At 55.9% G+C, this 24,582-nt stretch overlaps 3 protein-coding genes across 5 annotated transcripts in view; 1 reads left to right on the plus strand and 2 right to left on the minus strand.

The window, feature by feature from the left end:
* Positions 1 to 3,705, minus strand: part of LOC145540694 (uncharacterized) — a 440,299-nt gene extending 436,594 nt beyond the window's left edge. Inside the window, exon 1 of the mRNA XM_081575733.1 lies at positions 3,376 to 3,705. The gene's annotated coding sequence lies outside the window, so the exon portion shown is untranslated. The remainder of the gene's footprint in view (positions 1 to 3,375) is intronic.
* CBX2 (chromobox 2) lies at positions 3,136 to 12,494 on the plus strand. Of its 3 annotated transcripts, none has more exons than XM_081575730.1 (5): positions 3,136 to 3,289; positions 3,361 to 3,452; positions 4,456 to 4,521; positions 6,908 to 7,013; positions 8,152 to 12,494. In XM_081575730.1, the coding sequence occupies exons 4-5, from the start codon at positions 6,981 to 6,983 to the stop codon at positions 9,454 to 9,456; spliced, it is 1,338 nt and encodes a 445-aa protein (XP_081431856.1). In that variant the 5' UTR covers positions 3,136 to 3,289; positions 3,361 to 3,452; positions 4,456 to 4,521; positions 6,908 to 6,980; the 3' UTR covers positions 9,457 to 12,494. The 3 variants fall into 3 exon arrangements, with proteins under 3 accessions (XP_081431856.1, XP_081431855.1, XP_081431857.1); XM_081575729.1 differs by having other exon boundaries at positions 3,361 to 3,404; XM_081575731.1 differs by lacking the exons at positions 3,136 to 3,289; positions 3,361 to 3,452 and adding an exon at positions 4,191 to 4,306.
* Positions 12,495 to 16,051: 3,557 nt separating this feature from the next.
* On the minus strand, positions 16,052 to 21,492 carry CBX8 (chromobox 8). Its single transcript, XM_081575736.1, has 5 exons — positions 20,795 to 21,492; positions 20,381 to 20,424; positions 20,130 to 20,195; positions 19,934 to 20,000; positions 16,052 to 19,473 (listed from the first exon to the last, which is right to left on the minus strand). The coding sequence occupies exons 1-5, from the start codon at positions 20,861 to 20,863 to the stop codon at positions 18,586 to 18,588; spliced, it is 1,134 nt and encodes a 377-aa protein (XP_081431862.1). The 5' UTR covers positions 20,864 to 21,492; the 3' UTR covers positions 16,052 to 18,585.
* Positions 21,493 to 24,582: the final 3,090 nt, after the last annotated feature.

Genomic DNA, 24,582 nt, shown 5'->3' on the forward strand with positions numbered 1-24,582 from the left:
CTTTGCTTTCAGATCCATAAGAGCAGCATGAAAATATGTAACTTTTCTTAGTGGTATTTCCAACATTAATTAGTTCATATTTTTCATTGACACTGTCACTTGCATAGAAAAACTGGCATTAAATGGAGTATGTATGTTTACCTGTATGTCTGTATTGTTAAATCTTTTTTGTATGTGTTTCAAACATTCTTAGACAGTAAAGCATAAAAGGGAACGTAGATAAGTTATTCATGTTCCAGCATTAAGTAAGTATATTACTTTCTTAGAAAATATGTTTACAGTCCTTGCATTCCTAAGGGTATATACTGCCCAATACTGAACCACTAGCTGCGCCATGCTGTGCTTAGTCACTCAGTAGCGTCCAACTCTTTGCAACCCCATGGACTGTAGCCCATCACGATCCTCTGTCCATGGGGATTCTCCAGCAAGACTACTACTAGAGTGGGTTGCCATGCCCTCCTCCAGAGGATCTTCCCAACCCAGGAATCAAACCCAGGTCCCTGAATTGCAGGTGGATTCTTTACCATCTAAGCTACCAGGGAAGCCCTAACCGCTAGCTTATGCGTGGCTATTTAAATTTAAGTTATTTAAAATAAAACAAAGGGACTTCCCTGGCAGTCCAGCAGTTAAGAAGCCACGGTTTCAATGTAGTGGGCTCAGGTTCAAGTCCTGTTTATGGAACTAAGATCCCACGTGCCATGAGGTGCGGCAAAAAAAAAAAAGTTAAAACGTAATTCCTCAGCAGCACATTTCAAGTGTTCACCAGCCACAGACGGCTGGTGACTAACACACTGAAGCACACGAACATAAGGCATTTCCAGCATTTCCATCCTCTCTGAAAGTTCTACTAGGCAGCACTGTTACAGACGCTACACTATATCCAGTCATGTCTAGATGACAGCAAATGCTGGGGAACCATTTGTTGAATGAACAAGAAAATAATTAGCTCTAATTTGTCTTAATAATTCTTAAATGTGACAGTCAAAACGGAATCAGCTTTAGCCCAAACCCATGTTTTGACTCAACTGGATTAGCTGGAATCATTCCTTGATTCTGCCAACTTCCAGTTTTGTTTTTAAGGAACACTTCACAAATTTTGGATCATACCTCACCCTATTTATCTGAGAATTTAATTCTAGTCAAATCTGTCACATTTGTTTCTCCCAATAAATCACCCAAACATTATTTGACCCAAACTGGGTGGCCCTAGTTAGTTAGACAATATATGTACTAAATCTTCCAGGAAATCGATTTTTTCTTTTTCCCCAGTGAGTTAGGATCGAATTCTAGACAAATTTATTTCTCAGAGGAAGAAAGAATTCTCTTAAGTTCTCTTAAAAAAAAAAAAAAAAAAAAAAAGCTGGTATCCCAGGATACCATGTATCATCAAGAGGAAAGTGGAAACTTCAGGGCAAAAACCTCACACCCAAGATGAATTCTGCAAAGAAATGTGAGTTGAAACTGATCCAGCTATTTGTAGGATTACAATAAATACACCTTTGGCATCAGCCTCACAATTGACTGCCTGGCTCCAGAAGCTGAGGATACAAAAGGAGCTAGAAATTGTACACAGCTCTCTTTATCTCAGGGGTGCAGGTTTTACCCCAAAAGCGGGGTTCCAGGCTGCAGCTCCTCCAAAGTAAGCAATCAAATCCCCCCCAAGCAATCTTCCTCTTCCCCACCTCCTTTGCAAACAATATCTGAGTTTGCAAATGTCACCCAAGTTCCCTCCAGTATTGTCAAAGGACTGTAACCTATTTAACCAAATAAACTGAAGAACATGCCAAAAACTGAAAGATGGGCTCCTGCAGTTCCAAATTTTCTTCAGTAGGCCTTTCCTGTTAAAACAGCAACAAAAGTACACTTCTCCTGCAGAATCTTTTATAAATATGGTTTTAATGATCAAAATTACATTGACAGTCTACTGTAACAAGAAACGACTTTTCGATTTGCTCAACACAGAGTACTTTGCAGCTGCGTCCAAGGGAAAAGTAAAACCAGAAAATGAATTTTGAGTTAAATTGTACTGATGTGAAAAAAGTTAGCACTAACTTTATTAACTTTAATAACGCTACCTTTATTACTCATTTGACTTGCTCTGATTCAACAGCTAAATGATTTAAGAGGAAAGTTGCTCATGGAACACTGCTCTCAACAGCATAAAAGGGTCACCGCCGAAGATGGCCCTACAGGACTCCAGGGCACCCCTACCTCTAAACGCGATCCAGTCTCCTCTCCGCCGCATGCAACTGATCCAACGGATACCCACTGCCAAATCCTAGCGGGCCCATTAATGACTTAGCACCATCTCCTCAAATTTCGATACCTTCCCCCCCAACACGTTCATTTTCTTAAAATTATGAAACAAATATTTAAAGGTGCAGTTGCTTTCCCGCTACGCGCGCCCTAAAACTTGGGGGTTGTGTGCCACTCTTAACAACTTAAAGTAAGAAGGAAGAGCCGTTCGTTTTCAGCTGATTCATTTTCCTCTCTTGCCTTTGGGGGGGAAAGTTGGGCTGCTCCGTTTTTGCTGCCCACCTCTTCCCCTCGTATTTTGTCTCCTATTCCTTCCCCACCCCCCTTCCAGCCCGTTTCGCTCCCGCGCAAAATAGTCCGACCGCTCGAGACCAAGTTCAAAAATGCGGAGGGCACCTGGGCCCTCCGCGCTCCAAGCAGCGCCCCTCGGGGGCAGGGGCAGGAAGCAGCCGCCTTCGCCGCATCCCAACTTCCCCCCATTGGGCCAGAACAATGGCTTTTTGCCCGGAAAACGAAGTTCGGCGGAGGCCGGGCGCGCCCCGCAGACCAAGCGGGACTCGGCCGGTGATCGCCAGGTCAGAAGAAGGGAGGCGCTTCCTTCTTCCCCGCTAGGGACCTGCCCCAGCTCGGTGGACCCCCGCGCGCCACCCGTGCCCCCAGCCCAGCCAGACCAAGCGCGCGCGGGACCCCCGCCCCAGGCGCGAAGCCGAGCCCGCCGCGAACAATGCGCGCCCCGCCTCCTGGCACCGCCCCCGCGCGCTCATTGGCCCGCTCCGGAACAGGGCGGCCCGCGGGGGCGGGTGGCGGGCTGGGGCGCGCGGGGTTCGGCGGCGGTGCGCGTGCGCGGGGCGGGCCTGCGCGGGGCGGGGGCGGTGCTTTGTGTGCGGCCGGCGGGGCGCGCGGCGGCTGTGGCTGTGCGGGGAGCGGCGGGTCCCGCGGTCGGGGCGGGGCGCGCGGCAGCATGGAGGAGCTGAGCAGCGTGGGCGAGCAGGTCTTCGCCGCCGAGTGCATCCTGAGCAAGCGGCTCCGCAAGGTGCGTGCGGCCCGGCCCGCGCCCGCCCGCGCCCGCCCACCCCGGCTCACGCGCCTCTTCTCTCCCTGCAGGGCAAGCTGGAGTACCTGGTCAAGTGGCGCGGCTGGTCCTCCAAGTGAGTCCCCAACAATGCGGCGCCCGTCTTCCCGCCAGCGCCACCTCGGTGTGTGGTGGGAGGACGGCGTGGGTTCCTCGCCCGCGCCGTCGGGGGGCGTCCGCGCGCCCGGCGGGAAGTTTGCGGGGGGCTCCGCGGGCTCCTCGGGTTTGGCGGTTAGGGGACGCCCAGCGTGCGCGGGGTGTCCTTTGTTTACAAGCTCGCGGGGCGCGGGGCTGGGCGGCCTCCCCGGAACCCCCTCCGGCCCGCCCAGCTCCGCTCCGGGCGCCCGGGCCGCCTCTCCCCACGCCCGGCCCGCGCCCCTCCGGGGCCGCGCGTTCCTCCCGCGCCCATTTGTTGCATACGCCCCCGCCCGCCTCAGCCGTCCCCGCGGGACTCCAGCCCCCCTCTTCTAGTCTGTATTTTCCCCGGCTGTAACCTGAGCTTTCTATTCATGGATGTAGGGCTCCTTTTTTTTTCCCTCTTAATGGGAGGGAGGGAACTTGGCATCCCGGAAGGGGCTCTATTTACAGGCGATTCGCGCAGACCCAGTTCCCCATTCTTCCCGGACCCCACTTTTCTTTCTTTGCTTTCCCCTCCGGGTGCCCCGGCCGGTGTTGGCCTGGATGCCAGCAACATTGTTCTTAATCTTTGGGCTGCGTTTCTGTGCCCCTAAGCCTCCCCCTCTCAGCATCCTGCATGAAGGAGCCTTCCCTTCCCTCCCTGGCTCCGGGCCAGGGTTTGGGGTCTTCCCTTTCTGCAACTTTCCATTTTATTGGTATTTGTTTTCCTCCTGTGGGAGGCTGTAGAGTCCTCCTGAGGCCGGATGTTAAGTGGGGGTGGAGGCAATGGTTTCCCTTTGAGTTTGAGGACAGGGTGTTGGCTTGAGAACTCAATGTCCCAGGAGTTCATCCTGGACGTGGGTGAGATCTTGGGGGAGTCTCCCCAGTACCCCAGTTCCCTGGCTGCCAGCAGGCATCAGGGAACAGTGGGGCAACCCTACTTGGGCTGATTTCAGAAGTGGTTGGTCGCTGCCTAGAACTTGAAGATGCCCTGTTGTTTGCTTTTCCAGACACAACAGCTGGGAGCCAGAGGAAAATATCCTGGACCCGAGGCTGCTCTTGGCCTTCCAGAAGAAGTGAGAAAGTTAACCAGCCTGTGGGAGGGGGAAGCCTGTTGGGGGGACCCTGGCCTGTCACACGGTCGTTCAGGGCAGTGCTGGCCCTCCGGAGTTCCTGGGCTTGGGCTGTGGTTTGAAGTCCTAGGTGAGTCATCCTCTCTCTCCCTTCCGTCAGAGGGCCAGCACTGTGTCCAGATCTTGGGACTCCCTGAGTAAGTGTTGCTTTTGGTCTTTGTGACACACTTGCCAAAACGAACCTTCTTGGACATCCTTTGTGAAAAGTTCTGGCTTCTCTTCTTGACCTTTGCTGTTGACTAGTTTGCAAACAGCACTAATGAAAACCAGGATGGCAGGTTTGCCCTAAAAAATGCAGACCTGGCCTCCCAGTCCTCACGCGTGGATTGAGCAAAAGAAGGCTCACAGAGGGAACAGGAACACACAGCAGAAAGTTATGCTTACTATGGTGTGTCTGGACCAAGAGCAGCACGTTTATTTTTTTCTGTGCTGCAAAACAGCTGGTCCCAAGTGAGCACCATGGGGGCCCCCTCACCAGTCTCAGGGGCTGAATTTGCTTCTGTAATTCAAGATGTCATCTATTTTTAGGTAGGAGACTTGGGTTAAGAGAAGCCTCTTTGAGATACTCAGGGGAAAGTGTGGTGAGTGGCTTTTAATGGCATAAGGTTCCAGGGAATTCCAGAGCAGGCTGGTGAGGGTAAGGTGTGGGAATTGCCCCGTGGGTTGTTGCTGTTTAGTCACTAAGTTGTGTCTGGCTCTTTTGCGACCCCATGGACTGTAGTCCACCAGGCTTCTCTGTCAGTGGGACTTCCCAGGCAAGAATACTGGAGTGAGTTGCCATTTCCTTCTCCAGGGGATATTCCTGACCCAGGAAGTGAACCCACATCTCCTGCATTAGCAGACGGATTCTTTACCACTGAGCCACCAGGGAAACCCCTTGCCCTGTTGGTAGAGGCTGATCAATTAAGTACCCAAAAGCTTTCTCAGATGGGGTCAATCCAGCCAGCTGTTCTCTGGTGTTTCAACCTACGTCCACCTTTTTTTTTGCTCGAGCAAGATGTTTTGGGTCTTCTCAGACGGACCATGGCAATGGGGGGGAAAGGAAGAGATTTTGGTGTGGGTTGAGAGAGAAGACAATGAGCATATACTTGCCTTGATACCATTGAAAAAACTTACCAGCAAGCTTGCTGTCTGCTGTTTAATTCATAATTCAAGTGCTGTAGGTCCCAAGGGGTGGGAGCTGGTACCTTTTTCTGTAAGTGTCCTGATTGTCCAGAGAGTGTGTGTCCTTCACTTCACTTTTACTTACAGTACAACAGGCAAGAACTGAGGTTAGCAGATGTCACAGAGATAGATGCAAGAGTTTAAAAGAACCATGGGGTGCTCTGGTTTACATCACAGGGGAGATAAAACTGGGAGGTGGGTGCTCTGCCTTGTCCTCTTCACCCCCAGAGATTCCCCTGGGATCTAAGAACTGGTGGTTATTTGCTTGGTGTGGGAATGTGGTCTTTGACTGTCAGGCAAGTCCAGATTCTGCGTCCATGGGTACAGGTTGATGTGTCAGCAGAGACCCATGAGTGCTCCTGTCCTTTTAGGAGACAGGCTGGGGCTGCTCTAAGAGATCACCTTACAGGTGCCAATGAGATGGTGTCTGCCCATTTTAATTACCAGGAAACTACTTCAGATAGAGTCTCTTCCCCTGGGGTAGCCTGGAATACATACTTTCGGGGTGGTGGGTGGGGGTGGCTCTTTTGGCCCTCTGACCCCGAGTCATGGAGCTAGTTAACACTGTCCTGCCTTGAGCCCCAGCCACCACGCAGTCAGATGCCACCAGTACTTCCATCAGAACAGAGTCTAGGAACAGAAAGAACTTAGAAAAAGGAAACAGGGGAAGAAATATGTGCTGGGGCCACTGGCTCTGGGTAAGACTGTGGGGAAGAGGCCCCCTTGGTTACCCCAGTGCTCCCATGACTGTGAGATTTTATGCAGGAGGTAGAGAGGTGGAGGGTGGAGGGCAGTGGTCCTCACCTCCTTGGCCCTGGACTCTTGTTTCAACTGAGAAAGTTGGACCATGTGACCCTGAAGGCTCCTTTTAATGGCATTGTAGAATTTCTGTTGTACCATCTCCCTGCAGATTTGCACAAAGTTGTTTTAAGAGGAGTCAGAGAAAACTGGGAATAATTCCTTTCCCAGCTTTGCTTGAATTTCTTGACTTGTCTTTACCGAAACGTAAATGAAACGGATCTGCACCTCTGCCTTGGATGTGTTCATTAACGGGGTATATTTTTGCAGGGAAACTGGTGATAAGCTACCTGGGGGGATTTGAAACCATAGGGTTCCAAGATAGCCTAAGGAAAAGTCTATGACTCTGATTGCTGATTGTCTTCAGGGAACACGAGAAGGAGGTGCAGAACCGGAAGAGAGGCAAGCGGCCCAGGGGCAGGCCGAGGAAGCACACGGTGATGTCCTCCTGCAGCCGACACTCCAAGCTCAAGGTGGGTGGCTGCTGCCCTGGATTTGGCGGCTTACCCCCAAGTGCTGGCTCTCTGCCGGCCCAGTGAAAACTGGTGGCAGGAGGGTTGTGGGCTTGGGGGAAGGAGGCCAGCTGGCATCTCCGCGCAAGTCTTTCCCTTGCTCAGAAGACCTTGGCTCTGCTCCCCCCTGGACTGGTACTCTGAGGCTCTGCCAGCAGGGGGCAACAGGGAACCTCAACTCTCCACCTCCTGCCCTGTCCCTCTGGGGAGGGCCCTGCAGTGGCTGAGCACCACCCCCACCCCACCTGGTTTCCTACTCCGGTGAGGTCCACTCTGTGCTACTTTCTCACCTCCAGTGGCTTACAAGGAACAAAAAGCAGGAAACATGTATACAGTAGGTGCTCATAGGTATGCCAAGTAGGCACAGCTAACACTTGTGCACATGCCTGGGCTCCATGGCACAGCTGCAAGATCAGGTGTGTCTTTGATTACTCTCTTGAAGGCGCTGCCCTCCAGGCCTGAACGCACACATTGGCTTGAGAAGTGGCAGCAAGGTGGGGAGCCGGCCAGGCACAGAGACCCCAGACTCCCTGGGTTTGATTCCATCATCCCCGGTTCAGGGCAGAAGAGCTTTGTGGCCAAGAGCAGGTGTTGACTCTGTCTCCCTGAAGCACCCCTTTACACAGGGACCTGAGAACCAGGATGGTGTGCCAAATTAGTGTTTGGGGTGGCACCCAGAGAATGTGGAGGGCAGTGGTTTGTTTTCATATGTGCTGGAAGGGTCTGAAGGGATCATCTTTGGAAATGGAGAGATTGAAGCAAGATGTCCTGGTGGCAGAGCCCTTGCACACACTGCTTCACTCCACCCTGCCCCTCTGAGATACGTGAATCGTGCTGCTCTGAATTTCCCTGTGCCAGGTGTCTGCCTGCGAGTGTTTCCGTCCATCACTCTGGCTTCTCTTTGTGAGCCACCTGTTTTTCTTTGTTCTCTTTCACTTCTAACTCCATTGCTTAGGACATCAGAACCACACAGTGAGATCACTCCCTCCTGGCCACCTCTCTGGTCTGGAAGCCACAGGAGGGGCTGGCTCCAAGGTGTCCGATGAATGCCCCTGGAGACCAGGCTTTAGAAGTGACACCTCATCCTTTGTTGTTGCAGGAATCTGATGCCCCTTCCAAATCTAAATCCAGCAGCTCTTCCTCTTCCTCCACGTCCTCCTCTTCCTCCTCAGAGGAAGAGGAGGACAGCGACCTAGACGCCAAGAGGGGCCCACGGGGCCGTGAGACTCACCCAGTGCCTCAGAAGAAGGCCCAGATCCTGGTAGCCAAGCCCGAACTGAAGGACCCTATCCGGAAGAAGCGGGGCCGCAAGCCCCTGCCCCCAGAGCAGAAGGCAGCCCGGAGGCCTGTGAGCCTGGCCAAGGTGCTAAAGACGGCCCGGAAGGACCTGGGGGCGCCCGCGGGCAAGCTGCCTCCTCCACTCAGCGCCCCCGTGGCTGGCCTGGCGGCCCTGAAGGCCCACGCCAAGGAGGCTTGCAGTGGCCCCAGTGCCATGGCCACCCCAGAGAACTTGGCCAGTCTGATGAAGGGCATGGCTGGCAGCCCCAGCCGTGGGGGCATCAGCTGGCAGAGCTCCATCGTGCACTACATGAACCGGATGAGCCAGAGCCAGGCCCAGGCTGCCGGCAGACTGGCCCTCAGGGCCCCAACAACCGGCAAGTGCAGCCTCGGGCTGGACCTCAAGATGAGGACGCAGAAGGGGGAGCTGGGGATAAGCCCCCCAGGAAGCAAAGTCCCAAAGGCCCCAAGTGGAGCTGTGGAGCAGAAAATGGGGAGCACAGGAGGGTCCCCGCACGTCCACAGTGGCAACAAGGTCCTTGCTGGGTGCCTGGGCCCCCAGCCTGCACCCACCCAAGAGCTAAGCCTCCAGGTCTTGGACTTACAGAGTGTCAAGAATGGCACGCCAGCGGGGAGCATGGTAGCCCGTCACGCCCCAGCCACCAAGGGCGTTCCTGCCACCAACCCAGCCACTGGGAAGGGTGCCGGGGGTGGCCCCACTGCAGGAAGTGGGATCGGCCTGCCCACCGACGCCAGCAAGGGTGAGAAGCTGGTCTCCAGGGCGGCCGCCGTGCCCACCCCTGTAGGCAAGAGGGACTGTGGGAAGGGCAGCACGGCCCCCGGGCAGGAGGGCCACCCGACGTCAGGAGAAGCGCGGAAGACAGCCGCACTCTCTGAGATGAGTACCGGTGAGGAGAACAGCAGCTCCGACTCGGACCCTGACTCAGCCTCCCTGCCCAGCGCCGGGCAGAACCTCTCTGTGTCCGTCCAGACCAGCCAGGACTGGAAACCTACCCGCAGCCTCATCGAGCACGTCTTTGTCACCGACGTCACCGCCAACCTCATCACCGTCACGGTGAAGGAGTCTCCCACCAGTGTGGGCTTCTTCAACCTGAGACATTACTGAAGCCGCCTGGCTGCCTGGGCTCCCTTGCCCTTCTCTGGCCTCTGGCTTTGCTTTGATAACGTGGCTCGCATCCCAAATCCTCTCCAGGGGCCGGTGGCCTCCTTCAAGGGCAGGCTTGGGTGGGAACTCCCCTGGACCCGGCCTTCCCTGTGACTTTAGCAGGGGAGGCACCGTGATGCCTTGCTGCCTGGCCTTTACCCTTGTTCCTACCTCTGGTCCTTTGCGTTGCTTCCCATTTGCCTCAGGAAGTCTGGGTGGCCGCCTGGGGCTCAGTGAAATGTTCCCAAGAGCATCCTGTGTTTCTTAAGCCTGACCACGTTCGCTATTTGAACTGTCTTCGTGGTCTGTGATGACAGCAGTGGTCAGTTTGCCTCCCCGTCTCCCTGGGCACGGGTGTTACAGGAGGTGTCTTCTCCAGGTCTAGCTTGGCTGTTCTGGCTAGTGGCTAGAAGAGAGGGTTGCTTAAGGCTGAGGGGAGGTAAGGCCTGGGGGGTGCCGCTTCTGGGAGGACTCTGCTCAGGGTGTGGGAGGAGCAGGGAAGGGGGCATGCTGGTCAGAACCCCCCACTCAGATCAACGCCTGAGCTGGCAAGGGTGAGGGCACTGTTCACCTCCCTGTCTCTGCTCTCACCTTGGACAGCTGAGGGCTTGTGGCCTTAACGTTAGCCGTGAGGCATGGCAGTTGGGATCAGGAACCCTAGAGAGAGGTGTGGATGCCGTCTCACCCTGATTCAGATTAACAGCTGCAGCCCCACATGTTGACCCAAAGTCCAACACAGGCAGGGAGGGGGCTGGTCCCAGAGCTGTTCCGCCCGAACCTCCCAAGCTTGGGGGACAGAAGAAGGGTGTCCTTCCACTGCCCTCCTTTCTGCTAATCGTGGCCCCACAAACTGGGCCACCTGGGCAGTTGGCTGGAAGTAGGCTTCCTGTCCACTCCACTGGCTTCCCGCACTTCCCACCTACCTCCCCTGACAATCCCCCCCACCCCCGCACCTCTGGGGGTTCCATGTTCTCTTTCCCGGCTGAGAAGCTGTATCTCTGTACCATTTGGGAAGTGGGACAAATCTGAGTGGTCCACCTGGCAGAGGGTCTCCAGAAAGGCCAGAGCTGCCAGCCCGACTGCCTCCCCCGAGATGGCTGAGTCCGGAAGCGGTCTTGGCAATTCAGCCAACAACAGAATTGCTGTTACTGACTTGGGGCAGAGAGGTGCATCAGTGAGTGGAGTCACTGGTCTTTGATGCCAAAAAGAGAAGTGGGAGTGCAGGGAACTTTATTTCTGCTCCAATTACTGGTTAACATCAGCCAGCAGGTGTAGAGTCTTCTGTTGTTCCCATAACCCTGAGGGCAGGGGACGCAGTGGGCTCTAGTGTCTGAGGGTAGGCCTCCCAGAACTCCAGTCCCAGTCCCTCACCTTCCACGCCAAATAGGAAGATATGGCTTTTGTGTAGCCAAATCAATTTCAACAGTGTGCCTTTGGGGACGGATCCACATCCAAGACCTGGTTGAGGGGTGTCCAGATGCAGTTTCCAACTTGTGTGTGATAGCCATGCTATCTACAATTGGAATGGTGCCCACTCAGGCAGACCCAAGTACTGGGGGTCCCAGACAGCCAGGCTGAAACTGGAAAGTGGGCCATAAAGGGGAAGAATGCCCCCTCCACTACCCCAGCAGGAGATGGAGAGATGCCAGTGCATTGCCCTGTCTGGAAGGAAGGGGTGCCAGCACACTGGGCCCCTGGCACCAGCCTCCTTCCTGTCCCCAGATGCCCCTGGGTGTGACTAAAGGGACTCTTGGGCTGCCTCCCCATCAGAGGAGCTCATAACCTTCAAGTTGTGCTGCCTTAGAGGCTGCAGAGCCAGGCCAGCAGCAGCTCTCTTCACACCCTCAGGGCACCCCTGTTCTGGGCTGACCACACAGCTCCAGCCGCCAGGTCTGCAAACCCCGACTAGGTGCCTTTCTGTTTACCAGCTACTTCAATCCCAAAGTTTGAATCAGCAAACATCTTACTCCCAGCCACTTTGCCTTCTTGCTGTGTTGCATGTTTTTTCTTGGTGCTTGTGAGCCCAAGCGGTTCACATCTATAAGTGTGAGTGTGTGTATACACACGTGCAGGCGTGACAGCCTTCGCTGAAGAGTTGGACGTGCTCAGAGTCAGTTGTCATGTTTACCAATAAATAAAAGCAGTACTTTTTCATTTGCTGCTGCTGTGTGAGTGTGAGTGTGTGTGTGTGTGTGTGTGGCTAGGCATTGGTCACACATCTAACCAGTTTCTTCATCCTGCAGGGTTTCCTATGCTGAACCGCATCAAGTGTATATTGAGTGTTGTTTTAATCCTGTTTTGTCAGTTTGCTTTTGTATTAAATAGGAAGAGTGGCCAGTCTTGTCTTCTATAGGGGATTTGGCATATTTTTATATATATATATATTTCATACCAAAAAGAGTGTTCCTTGTTTGGGGTTACACTCAAAATTCTGACCTGACTAAGAGGGCTCTAGGCCTATAGGTTTCATTAGGAGAGAACTTTGGGGGAGGACCAGAGTTTTGGACCATTGCCAATCACTGGCTTGATTCATGTTTTTTAATTTAAAAAAAAAAAAGCCCAATCATTCATGTATGCCACTTCTAATTACTTTAAACTATGGGTGTTTGTTTGCTTTTTTGAAAGAGAATAAAAGTGGATATGTTATTGCCCTGGGAAACTTAAGATCTTTGTTGAAACAGCACGGCAGCCCAGCCCCCATATTCATTCGGGACCAACCAGTTAAAAGGAAAAACTTCCCCCAGGAAACACAATGGTTTGGGGAGGGGAAGGGTGGGAGGAGAGGAAGGTAGTGCCTAGAGGACCAGATCTTTGCTCACATGCATCTAAAGATTCTGTGGATTTTCTAGTATTTTTTGGAAAACTAACACTAGCAATAGGTTGCTGATCTTTTTAGACATGTTAATTTATTTTGTAGGGGGGAGTCGTTAGATGGTGTCAGAGGGTTTTTGTCTTAACTTTTTGTTAACTCTTAGTATATCAATAAATTCTTAACTTCAGCTTGGTGTGTGTCATGAGTGATACCTGGAAACAGCAGTCTCTTGACTTTACCTTTCTTGAGGCAAAATACTTAACTTGAATCACGGGGTGAAAAAGTTAAAGGCTTTGCAAAAGTCTCAGCCACTTTAATGGGGTCAAAAAATGTTTTTCTAAGCATAGGGGTGGGTTTGATTATGAGTCCCTACACCAGCGTTTCCCAGAGAGGGCAGCTGGACACTGAAGGGGACATTTGGCAATGTCGAGACGATTGTGGTTGTCACAACTGGGGGGCAGGGGTGAGTGTTATTGCTACTGGCATCTAGTGGATAGAGGCCAGGGATGCTGCAGTATGTCACAAGTCAAACTCACTTTGAGACATCTCCCAGAAACTAGTACTTTAAAACAAACCAAAATTTCCACATGTGCATGCGTACACCCCACCCCCAGCATCCAAATGATCCTGTGTTGGAAAGCTACTCAACCCCTTGAATCCACCACATGTGGTAACACTTTAAAAGGACACAGCTATAAAATTCAGGGGAGTAGCCATGAAGCACAAGCAGCTTTGAATCAGTGGTGCTACTGGGACTCCTAACCCATGGCTCATAATAAAGAGACGATTTGCTTATTATATAACCTTCCCTGGTCCTTTAAGGTTTGCATTACCCTCAGCATGAATTTATTCATAAATTTCAGCCTCCAGGGAGAAGGAAGCTCCCTTTGAAGTAGAGAAGTTGGGCCTGGATGTTGGCCACCACTGGTTGAAAGGCTAGCTGGGGCGAAGGCCTGAATGTTTTAGTTCAAAAAGAGATCCCCACTACAAAAATGCTTCTTCCCCCAGCTCTGGCCTGCTCCAGAAAAGGCCTGCGAATTTGAAATCATTCTTGCGGGGAAGACTACTGGCATGTTTTCTTTTATTGTGCCTTCGGAGCCTGGCGTTGTTTTCTTTGGGAGAAGGTGGGCAGGGACGACCCTAGCCGTCCTGTCCTCTGGCTTTTGAGGGAAGCAGAAGGGATTGGGGATGACCAGGAAAGAGCAGGCTAGAGGAGTAACAGCCCGCGCGGCTCCCGGTGGCGAGCCCATTTGTACAGAGCGACAGCCAGACGTGTTCGGGGGGCCCTGACCCACACTGGCCTTTGTTAGTTTCTGCGCTGCTGATCTGATCGCCTAATCCACCGCCTTCCCAGAAGAATGGGCTGGGCTGCCAAGGGGCCCGACCCGGCCCCAGGGCCCGGCCCGCGGCTTCCCTGGGTCTCAGCCCCGCGCCGATGGATCCGGCACGAGGGTGCCTGGCGGATCCAGCCGCTGGACACTTCCTTCTTCCCTACCTTTGTGGCTGGAGGGCCTGGCCGAAGAGAGGTCGCAGAGGGGGCGCCCACGGTGGCCCACTCTAGAGTACTTTGGGGATGGAGAGACGAGGCGTTCCCTGCTCCCCTCGCGACCCAGAAAGGCATCGCCGCCGGGAGTGGGTAGGCGCCAGTGAGCGCCAGTGAGCGGGGTTGAGGCCATCGCCTCTAGAGGGCGCGCGCAACCCGCGAAGATCGGGCCGCTGGCGCTTTGGACGCGCGAGGAACATTCCCCACCCCCGGTTCCGAGCTGCCAAAGGGAACCGAATTGCACGACCCGCAATACAATTGCTCTGAAACACACACCCCACCCTCAAAAGCCTCCAAAGTTTCAGGAAGTAAGCCCCGGCCCCAAGCCTCTTTCCTCGTGTCCAGGCTCCGAAGGCTGGAGGTAGAGCCCGATTAAGCACTGAGATGCCCCCAACTCAAACCCCAGTTGGATTCCAGGCCCCCTCTGGTCCTGGGGGACTCTGGGGTGAGAAGAGGGGAAAAAATATGAGCCCCCCAGCCCCAAGTCCTGGGGCAGGCCTGTTCACTATTGAGTCTCCCGCACACAGCCTGGGGCCTCGACTAGGATCTGTACTGTTAAGCATCAAAGGGGAGACACAAAAAAAAAAACAAAAACAAAAACACCAACCCAATGCTCTCTCTCCGAAGAGCCATGAAGATTCCAGTTCAACCAGTGTGTGTGCTGGGCCAAGCCCCCCGCTGGCTGTGGCAGCACTAGATGGCCCTGCCCTTTGGAGGCAGAGGAATGCCTCTACCCCAGGCAGCACCACAGGCGCAGGCCTCCACACCTGGTGTCTTTCCCAGAGCATCTGCCCACGTTACGGAAACCCACCGGAGAAGCACCAGATCAAGGCCAGACAGCCTGTCTGGTGGTGGCCAGACAGCCGGGAAAGGGAGCAGAGTCAGCGCCCTCCCATCTCCCTGTCTCCCAAAGCACAAGCCCACCCGGCTGCCCAATGCGGGAGAGAGTCTCGGTGGAGAGATGGGGCCACGGCTTGGGGGCTGGCCTCAGCTGCGACCCTCTCCAAGCCACTGTACTCCACTCCCCGCCCTCTGACTTTGCCCGCCGGCCCTGCCCCTCACATCGGAAGGCTGACCCACGGCCCCAAGGCCAGGTGCCTGGCCGCTCCCCACCCCCCCAGGTCCACATACAGGCCACAGACTAGAGGAAGAAGGCGGGAGAGCTCCACCAGACGCGGGGTCACCGACTCAATGGGCAAGACTAGGAGATGCGCCAGCCTACCCGTGCCCACACCCCTCCCTTCCAGTTCTGCCAAGTGCACCTAGATTCGCGCTTCTCCTGGTGGCGACGTCTGCTAGGTCTCTGGAGGGGCGGGGGGAGCGCGGTGAAACTGCGCTTAGTGCGGTGGCCCCTTTGGGGTCCCCAGGGCGGCTCTCCTGTGCAGGCTTCATGACCCCACCCCATTGCTGCAAAGTCTTCGGCCAGGAAAATCTGAGGAACCCCCACCCCTGTGCTCTGCGCTACCCCGAACCATTTCTCTCCCAGCGTTGGGAATGTTGCGCCCCTCACCCCGACCAGGGACTGAGAAGCTGGGGGGAGGTGTTGGTGGGGGCAGGGGGCGCGGGGCTGCGCCTCGGCAGCTCCGGGTTCACTAATCACATCAGCGCGCTCTGCGCCGGCTCGGAGCAGCCAGTTGCCTAGCAATACCCGCGAACTCAATTCCTCAATCAATAGGCGCGAGGCGCTGCAATTCGGGGAGCGCTGGCGAGGCTAGGTGGATCTGGGGGGCGGGTCCCAGGACAGCACTGGTGAACAGGCGGGGAAGCCGGAGCAGCACGGCACCGAGGCGCGGGGCGTCAGGGACCAGGACATCAGGCCTGAGGGTGGGGTGCGCCGAGGGAGTCCCGCCAGAAGAAATGGGAACCCAGAGGTCGCGCCCATCTCCCCGGGATCCCCGAGTTCTGCCCAGACCGCAGAGAAGTGCAGTCCGTAGGTGAAGAAAGCCAGGACCTTCCACTTTAGAAGGCTAAGAAGAGTCACTTACCGCTCCCTCCCAACCCTACCCTTCTGCCCCGCCGGATTGGCATCCCCCCAGCTGGAGAATGGCCTACTGGAAACGGAATCGTCCAGGGCCGATAGGGGCGAGAGAGGAGGGTGGGATGGGTGATGAGCAAGGAGGGAAGGGTCCTCTCCTCCCGGGGCTCCTGCTCCCTCTTCTTGACGGCCGGAAAAAAGGAATAAAACCCGAGACACGTCTCTATTTACAAAGTATATATTTAAACACGTAAAAAGCGGTATTAGATACAGACATTCACAACCGCAGAAGATACGTGCCAAGCTTCACTCGAGCTGAGGTGGAGATCGATTCGAGATTTGTACAAATCTTAGAATTAAATAAACCCAACACCCTCACATCTCGCGCGGTTGCAGACGCCCAGTCCCGAGGCCCCTGCCCTGCCCACCCACCCCCAGGTCAGCGTCGCAAGAGTGAGCAAAGGAGACACGGGGACAGCCACGGACAGACGATAGGACAGATAGACGGTGGGGCAGAACCAGGCTGGCCGGGGAAGGTCAGAGGGAAGGGGCAAAGTCAGCCCCGAGGGAGAGAGATGAGGGTCAAGGCAGGAAAGGAGGGAGGGAAGGCAGCAGCCAGGTAAAGACATGGGTCCTGGAGTGACCGTCCACTCGGTAACAGACTTGTCCCTTCAATGAAGTTTCATCTGAAAATAGCGTCGATATTTAAATAGATACACTTGGTCAACGGCGCTTCTTTATACAAAGTCTAAAATACCAGTTTTACAAATGTGAGCAGATAAAAATCCCCATTCCACGGGTTTTTTATAGGCGCAATTTGATAATTAAAAAAGGAAAATCATGTAGTACTCCGTCTTCCTCTTTTTTACCCCCTCACTTCAAAGGCAAGAAAGTCTGGAGGAGAGAGAGACTGCGAAGAGGGAGTGGGAATACGGGGAGTGCGGAAGAGAAACCAGGCAGGGGTCCCCGCCCAATCCCCCCAGGATCGAGAAGTTTCCCCCTCAGTCAGTCCCGGCTCCCCGCCTGTCTCGCCGGGAGTCTGTGCTTCCTCCCAAAGCGCCGGGCCCCCTCGCCCCTCCCTCCACTAGCAATGGGAAGTTAGATTCCCTCTGGCCCTTTAAGGGTGGGGGAGGGCGAGGAGGCCGCAGGACCAGTCCTCGAAGGGACCGGGATGTGAGGGGGGCATATTTGTGCTTTTGAGTCAAAAGAGGGGCGCGCATTCTGCGTCCTTGGAACACAGCGTGGTCACGAGTCGGCCGGGGCGGGGGCGTCCCGGGACCCGCCGCCGCGCGCAGGCCTCCCCAGCCGCGCCGGCCGTCTCTTCTCCAACTCCCGCTCCTCCCTCCCCCTCTGGCGGAGTTTGAATGTCGAGTTCAAATAGAGAACACTCCGCGAATCGAAAAGGCCTATAAATTATAGCTTTTGCTTTTAAGGGGGAAAAAAAAAAGAAAAAAGGAAAAGTTCTGATGCGCTCTCTTGGATGGAAACCTCCCCTCGCCCCTCCTTCCCTCGCCCCGCCGAAACCGCCGGGGTGCCAGTCCTGCCCAGCTCCGAGCCGGAGCCCAGACCTCCACCGCACTCCCAGCCGAGCTGCGGCCAGGGCCTGGGTGCGAAGCCCCCGCTCCCAGCCGCCCGCCACCCCCGTGGGTCCCCCAGGGTGGGCCTGTCCGGCCGGACGTTCTCCTGGGAGCTGGCGGCCCGCCCTCCCCGAGGGAGGGGGACTGGTCCAACTCTTCCTGGGAGGTGGGGGTCACCGTCTCTCCCGGCGAAGCTATAAGACGCGAAAAAGACAAGTCCACCCCCGAACACTTCTCTCGTAAAACAGCCACTGTCTCGAACTCTGGGCACCGACATGCAATCCTCCCAATTTATCCTGGCATTTCGGGAATGTAAACAGATTCGCTGGATTTCTTTTCTTTCTGTGGAGTAAGGAAAGGAATCGAGGGAACTGGGAGATTTTGTCCACATGACATACCTACGATTCGATCTGCGTGTACAACACACACATCTCCCGTAAAGTGCTTTTCCTGGTGTGGTCCTGGGGGGACTCTGCTGCTCCCCACCCACCCGCAACTTTTTATCTTCAACTTCACACACACAAAAAATTACTCCAGTTAATACTTTGCTTTTCCCCCCAACAGATTTCTTAATCTTAAAACAAACAAAAAAAAAAATAGGAAAAGGAAAAAGACTGACCCCACCTCCTCCCTTTCTGATTGGGGAGCCAATCTTTTGTTGGCCTGGCCAACCAATGGGAAGAGAGAAAAAAATCCGGGTCCTGCCTTGGTTCCAGGGGTCTGCCCTGGGGCTGTGGGAAAAAGGAGGAGGGGTGAGGTCGGCTGGCTGAGTCCCTCCAGACAACATCAGAGGCCAAGTGCCCAGGTCTTCATCCTCCCTACTGCCCTGGGTGGCTGTCAGTCCCCTTCTGCCCCAACTCAGCCTGTCTTCCCCAACTAAACCACACTGAGTCTCTCTCTCTCCTTGTTTAAATAAAACAACTTCAAGAGTTGAAATATATATATTTAGATATTTTTTCTTAAATAACATATTTACATCTAATAGAAAATATAACTCTAGAGATAATCTTTCCAACCAAAACTGCGGGGGGAGGGATGAAAGGAAAGGGGTTGTGTGAAGGTAGGGACAGGACAGGGCCAGCCAGAAGGCCGCCTCCCCACCCAGAAATAAAAAGCATTATGCCAAGTTTGCACTCTCACTCTCTCTCCTGCTCCCTGGTCTTGGGATCACCCACCCAGATATTCATCTTTTCTCTTTAAAAAACCCTTGGTCCGTGTTACTTTCCTTAATGGTGACGGTCAAAAAGTTTGAGGTCACGTCGGTGACCACCACCTTCTCCAAGTTGGTCAGAGAGGGGCTCCAGGATTCTTCCTCTGGGTCCCCCAGGATTCTGGCCACTGGGATTCTGGCGATGAGGGAGGGCCTTCCCCCTTGGGCCCCCATGTCCCGATACAAGCCCCCCACAGAGCCGGGGGTGCCTGAGCCATGCCGGACCCGGGGGCCACCAGGGTCCAGGGTGCCCTGGCCTTTGGCCTCCAAGAAGGCAGCCCTGTGCTTTATGACCCTGGCCGGAAAGGTGTCCACAGCCAGCTTGCCTGTGGCCTCAGCGGGGCTAGGGCTGGCCACACCACACTGGGCCAGGTCCGAGTCCTGCCTTCGAGCCAGCTGGATCACGCTGTGGCCAGCTGGGAACTTTCCTGCCCCGGAAGCAGTGTCGTCCAGCTTCCTGCCCTTGAGGTAATCTCCGAGGCCATCACTGGGTTCTCCCAAGGGCCTTTGTGAGGGGTCTAGGAGCTCTTTCCGGGGCTTGGGACCTCGTTTCTTGGAGCTGTCACCTGGCGAGCTGGGTTTGTCATCTGCACGGCTGGTGCCCCGTTCACGCTCCCGCTCTCGTTCCCTCTCCCGCTCTCGCTCCCGGTCGCGCTCGCGGTCCCGAGGGGGCTCCACTCGGCAGGTGCTGCTGGCGCTGCTGCTGCTTCCCGGTGGGGAAAGCCCCATGTTCCGAAGGCCCTCACGGGACCGGGAAGTAGAGGCCAGTTCTTGGGGTGAGCGGCCTGGGTAGGGGATCCGAATGCCTCGGGCCGAGTCACTTCGGAACTCGTATGTTTTGGCCTTTGCCTTGGCCTGGGCCTTCAAGAAGAGAGGGTAGCGTCAAGAACCAAGCAGGGCCCTTGCCCCGCCCCCACCCCACCTCCCACACCTCTTCCAGCCCCAGCCTCCCAGCTTCACCCTCTGATGCCTTGGAATTCCCATATGGGTAGGGGTGAAGCATAGGGGTAGTAGTTTGTCTGGAAGCAAAGGGGTAGATTTGTCTGGAAGCAAAGGGGTAGATTTGTCTGGAAGCAGTCATTTGTACCAAGCACCCTTCTTGTATTTGATTATGTCTATTTGAGATGGTTGAGGGGATCTGATAAAGGAATTCTAGTTTGGCTAAGCCCCTCCCCTCAGATACCCTTAGCGGTGAAGTGACTTGGTGACAGCCTGTCTAGAGACTCCCTCCTAGATTACAAACAGCACACCCCATTGGTTCATAACCCCTCGTAACTGACACAAGAACACTGCTGCCCACCATTGGACACTGTCACCCTACCTTGAGCAAGAAGGTTTTGGGTTTGGGTCCTCGTTTTTTGGGGCCATACAGCTCCATCTCTCGCTCCCTGCAGAAAGGAAGGAGAGGGGAAAAGGGGTGCGTGAGTGAAGAAACCAAGTGCGCCTCCAGTTGAGGCTGGACAGGAGCCACCCTTCGTGTTTCTAAGTGAGAAGCTGAAGCCTGGAAGGGCCTGTACCTTTCCTCAAAGGCTGCGAGCAGGCGAGCATCCAGGATGTTTTCTTCGGGTTCCCATGTGCTGTACCTAAAGGAAATCAGGAAGAAGTGGGCGTCAGTCCAGGGAGCAGAGAAAGAACCGCGGGTGTGTATGTGTATGTCTGTAACTTTTCTTGTTGCATTGTATTGTATTTCAATGTAAAGGGAAAAAGAGGAAGAAAGAAAGCTCCGGAATAGCAGTCTGGGGTTGAGAATCGCACAGAACCTACTTACTTCTGCGACCAGCCCTTCCATTTCACGAGGTATTCCATGCGTCCCTGAAGATGCAAAAAGGAAACTGTGTGTGCACGGGGAAAAATGCATGACGGGGACACGAGAAATACATGCAAAAAATGCATGCACCGAATGAATGCGCTAAATCCCACCGCGAAAGGCACGCGCCCGCTGCATCACTCCCTGCACGAAACGCTGCACATAGTGCATGCACCGGCATTCATTCCCCCCACCCCGCCCCCCACCCATGCAATCTGTGCATCGCTGCAAGTCTAAGGAAAGCGCTTGGGCTCAGAGCCGCCGCCACGGCCGCGGCCGCTGCTGGGACCTGGGGGAAGGGAAGCTGGGTTGCAGCAGGGGGAGGGAACCCGGGCCGGGAGGGGAGGGCTCGGCCCAAGGCCCAGGGGCACCTACTTTCCGGATGCGCCGCTTCAGGAGGGCTTCGGCCGCGAACACCCGCTCCCCCACCGCTGAAAGCTCCATGTTGACTCGGCGCTTCCCCCCTTGGCCGCTTCCAGGAGCAGAAAAGCAGCAGCCAGCGCACGACAGACCATAATACTCTCCCGCTGACGTCAGTTCTCCTCCCCCTCCCGCGCGCTCGCTCCCTCCCCGCCCCCTCCCTCGCGCAGCTCCCTCCTCCCCGCTCACCCCGCGCTTCCTCCCGCCCCACGTGTTGCTAACGTCGTTGCTAAAGCCGAGCGGCCAGAGCCAGCTCTCCCGCACTCTGATTGGGCGAACTCCGGGCCACGCCCCTCTCGCTTTCTCCCCCGCGTTGCTACGTGACCCGCGTTCCAATCGCCAGGGGGCGGAGTCCGAGGCGACTCCGGAGACTGAGCGCGAGGGGGGGGTGGGGCCGCCGCCGGAAGTGGCGTAGCGTGGAGGCGGGCTCGGCCGCTGTCAGTCTGTCGGGCTGGCAGGGGGGCCGTCCACCCTCGGTCCCCGCCAGGGCCCCCTCCCCTGCCGCCAAGATGTCCCCCCGGTGCTTAGCGTCCCCCACAGCTCTCGCTGGGACCCTGGCGGCAGTGTCAGCCAGGCCCCGCCCCCTTGGCGACCCCCAGCCCGCCCCACCCCCACCGCCGGGACTCGCGCCGTTCCCTCCCCCCGCCGCCGCCCGCGCCGCACAATGCACAATGCACAGGTGCTGGGGCGCTACGGGCCGCGCCCGAACCCCCTAGTGCAGGCGACGCGCCCCTAGCCAGCTTTCCCACCCGGGCCCCTCCCCCCCCGGCTTGCACGCCCGACCCTCGGTCTCCATGGCAACGGCCTCCCCCCGCAGCCGCCAGCCCCATCCCGCTAACAAATCAATGTGCCTGTGTCTCCTTCTCCGGTCGCGCAACCCTGCCCTCGGCCACCCTCCGGGCCCTGCGAGCGGGGCTGGGCTCGAGCGCTCGCCCCCAGCTTGGAGGCCGAATGCAGACCCAGTGGCGGCCCGCCGTTGCCGCCCGAGTCTTCCCGCACCCCAGGATCCCGTGGGGGAGTTCGCACGCCTTCTTCCTGCCCCCTCCCCGACCCGTCCCGGACACCCGCAGCCACCTGCCCCTGCCGCCAGCCCGCGTTGCTGTTCCACTCCAGGCCCTGGCCCCAAGGGTTGCCAGCCGCTTCTTGCCCCAGGCCGGGGTATGTTGGGAAGGGCAAGGACGACCACCAAGGCAGAGTCTGTAGCTTGGCTGGGGTTGGGGAGCGCGGCTGGGGGAGCTCCCTGCTTTACCCATACCCGGGCAACCCGCTGGGCCTGTGCCCCACTCTTCCTGTTGGCAGCTCATCCCAATGCGCGTGACAGACACTGCGAGAAAACCCGGGGAGCCTCACAGTGTCCACTGAAGGTTGACGAAGAGGGGCTAACGTGGCGGGGTCCAGAAAAGGGGGCGAGGACCGAGTCCCGCGTGCCTCGCGTTTGCACACACGCAAACTGCACGCTCCTGCTCAGCTCGCGGTGACGTGACCCGTGGCTGGGGCGGCAGCGACAGAGACAGAAGCCCCAGTCTGGGCCCAGCAATCCCAGACCCTTTTCTCTTACCGCCCAAGCTGCAAGTAACAGCACCCACTCTCGGAACCCACGGTTTAGTTAAAACATCGGTGATAAACTTGACTGGAAGCAGTTTCCCTTGGCGAGGGATGTGGTGGAAGAAAGAGAGAAAAAAAGGGAGAACAAGAGAGAGGAGGAAAGGCGAGCCAAGGAGTCTGACTCGAAAGGGCAGGAAGCCCAGAGCGGAAAACCGGCCTCCTGTCCAAAGTTAGGTGCGCGACGGGTTCGGCGCGGTCCTGGGTGCGCGGGACAGGAGAGATTCCCGCCCCCACTCCTACCCTCCCACTCCCCCACTCCCCGCCCCCACCTTGGAAACGGGGCGAGGGTCCAGATTTTGGCCTTGCTCAAACTTTACAAGGTGAGCTCTGGGTGAACAGTCTCTTCTCTCTGGCCGTTCGGTCTTAACGAACAGCGAGTTGGCGACGCCTAGATAGCCCTGGCGACCCGCGCGAGCTGCCCGCGAGAGGCCGCCGACGGCCGGGTCCTTAATCATAAAAAGTCATTCCCGGTAACAAATAGTTTCGTTGGCCGGTGCCAGCGATACAGCTGTTTCTGTTTAAGCTTAAATACTTTCCAACAGTTTGGGCAGTAAAAATAAAGTCGGCCTCAGCCGCCTGTAAGTGTCTGGTTTCCCCGCCCAGAGAAAGCCCACCCTCCGCCCTGGGCCCGGGTCGCTCTGCACGCCCCGCCCGCAGCCTCTTGGAATTCGCTGCCCGCTGTGGGCGACGGCTGCCCGGCTGTGCCAGCCACGCACCGGTCGCTTGAATTCCCCGGGCAGCCTCAGGGCCACCTTGGAGGCGGAAGGAGGGAGACTGTCCCGAACTGGCTGGAGGAACGGAGGGGCTTCGCCACCGCCCCCCCCAACCCCTGTCCTTCTCCCACCTCCGTCCTTCCCCCACCCCTCGCGAGTCGGCCCGCGCCCGCAAAAAGTGGTGGTTTCCCTTCTGATAGGGTTTCTGGAGCGCTGTTCCCGCGAGCTGTGTTTGCGTTGGGTGCCTTTACAGACCCGGAGTTTGCACGAGGCGTGCAGAGATCGATGGTTTCAGTTTCACGCTGAAAGTTAGCTCAGCTCCTCCCTCTCTTTCTCTTCTTTCCTCCTTTTCCCCTCCATCCCTCCCTTCCTTCTTTCCTTTCTTCCTTGGTACCTCTCTCACTCTCTTTTCTTTCTTCTTTGCTTAAGTGCCTGAAGTTTCAAGTGGGAAATGAAAATCCTGGCTCTGTTGTGCACGGCCCCTCCTCCAGAGGGTATTTAGTAATTTTTTTTTTTTTTGCTTTCCCGCATTTTTCTGCCTGTCTTTATGCCTGGTTGTGAAAACACTTGTTCTGAACAAAATTAGCGCTTTGGAGGTGTCTGAGTTTGCAAACGTCGGGGATTCCTACAGCGCCCATAGCAAAGGTGGAACTCGATCCTGAAGGAAAGGAGAGGCAGAGAATAACCCGAGAACAATCAGACCAAGCCCCGTTCTTGTCCGCTGCAGAGAAAACTCAGTCCCGCGGTGTGGGGGGAGAAGCCCCGGGTTTGGTGATGGGGGTGTGTCTCACTCCTGACTAGCGCACCGCTGCCATCAGTTTGCAAGACAGCAGGATTGGAGACAGGGTGAACACCGGTCACTGAGTGACCTCGACGCCCCGACAGTTTGGCGACTAAGTGAGAAGTCTGAGAAATGGGCTTGTAGTCTTGGTGCGACCCAGAGCTGGGGCCTCCTTGGTTGGCGAGGGAGGTTGCCTGTACCTGCCATGGGAGGGCGCTAGCGTGGGGAGTGGGTAGAGCATCCTTCCCGCTGAGTCCCTACCCCCTTCTCTCAAACTGATCAGCCGGTGACACTTAGAAACCAAGGGAAGAAGGAACCCCGCTCCCCACCTTTCTTGTTGGACCTGCCTTCCTCATCACTCAATTCTCGCCACCTCCCTTCTTTCCTCCACACAACCTCTTTTATCTTTCAAAGTCAGATAACTGTTTTTCCCGCGTGCACCCCTGGGTGTAAACAAAACAAAGTTTCAAAGAACAAGAACCCTCTGCTCTTAATTTCATTGCCCGGCAGTCCTCGGCTGCGGCTGTCAAGTTTGAGTGCGCCGCCACTTCAGTAAATAAGGTAACTGCTTCCTATTACTTTAGCCCCATATGGCTGCAATTTGAGTGTCTTTAGAGACAGTGCGTGTGTCGGGGCGGAGGGCG

This window comes from Giraffa tippelskirchi, chromosome 3 (assembly GCF_054371585.1).
Source record: "Giraffa tippelskirchi isolate mGirTip1 chromosome 3, T2T-mGirTip1v1.2.pri, whole genome shotgun sequence".
Classification (NCBI taxonomy): Eukaryota; Metazoa; Chordata; class Mammalia; order Artiodactyla; family Giraffidae; genus Giraffa; species Giraffa tippelskirchi.

Excerpts from the sequence above, each read along its gene's own strand:
- CBX2 (XM_081575729.1), top strand. The coding sequence starts at position 3,218 with ATGGAGGAGCTGAGCAGCGTGGGCGAGCAGGTCTTCGCCGCCGAGTGC. Across the intron at positions 3,405-4,455 it reads TGGCGCGGCTGGTCCTCCAA|ACACAACAGCTGGGAGCCAG; the intron begins GTGAGTCCCCAA and ends TTGCTTTTCCAG. Across the intron at positions 7,014-8,151 it reads GCCGACACTCCAAGCTCAAG|GAATCTGATGCCCCTTCCAA; the intron begins GTGGGTGGCTGC and ends TTGTTGTTGCAG.
- CBX8 (XM_081575736.1), bottom strand. The coding sequence starts at position 20,863 with ATGGAGCTTTCAGCGGTGGGGGAGCGGGTGTTCGCGGCCGAAGCCCTC. Across the intron at positions 20,425-20,794 it reads TGAAGCGGCGCATCCGGAAA|GGACGCATGGAATACCTCGT; the intron begins GTAGGTGCCCCT and ends TTGCATCTTCAG. Across the intron at positions 20,001-20,129 it reads CTCGCAGCCTTTGAGGAAAG|GGAGCGAGAGATGGAGCTGT; the intron begins GTACAGGCCCTT and ends TCCTTTCTGCAG.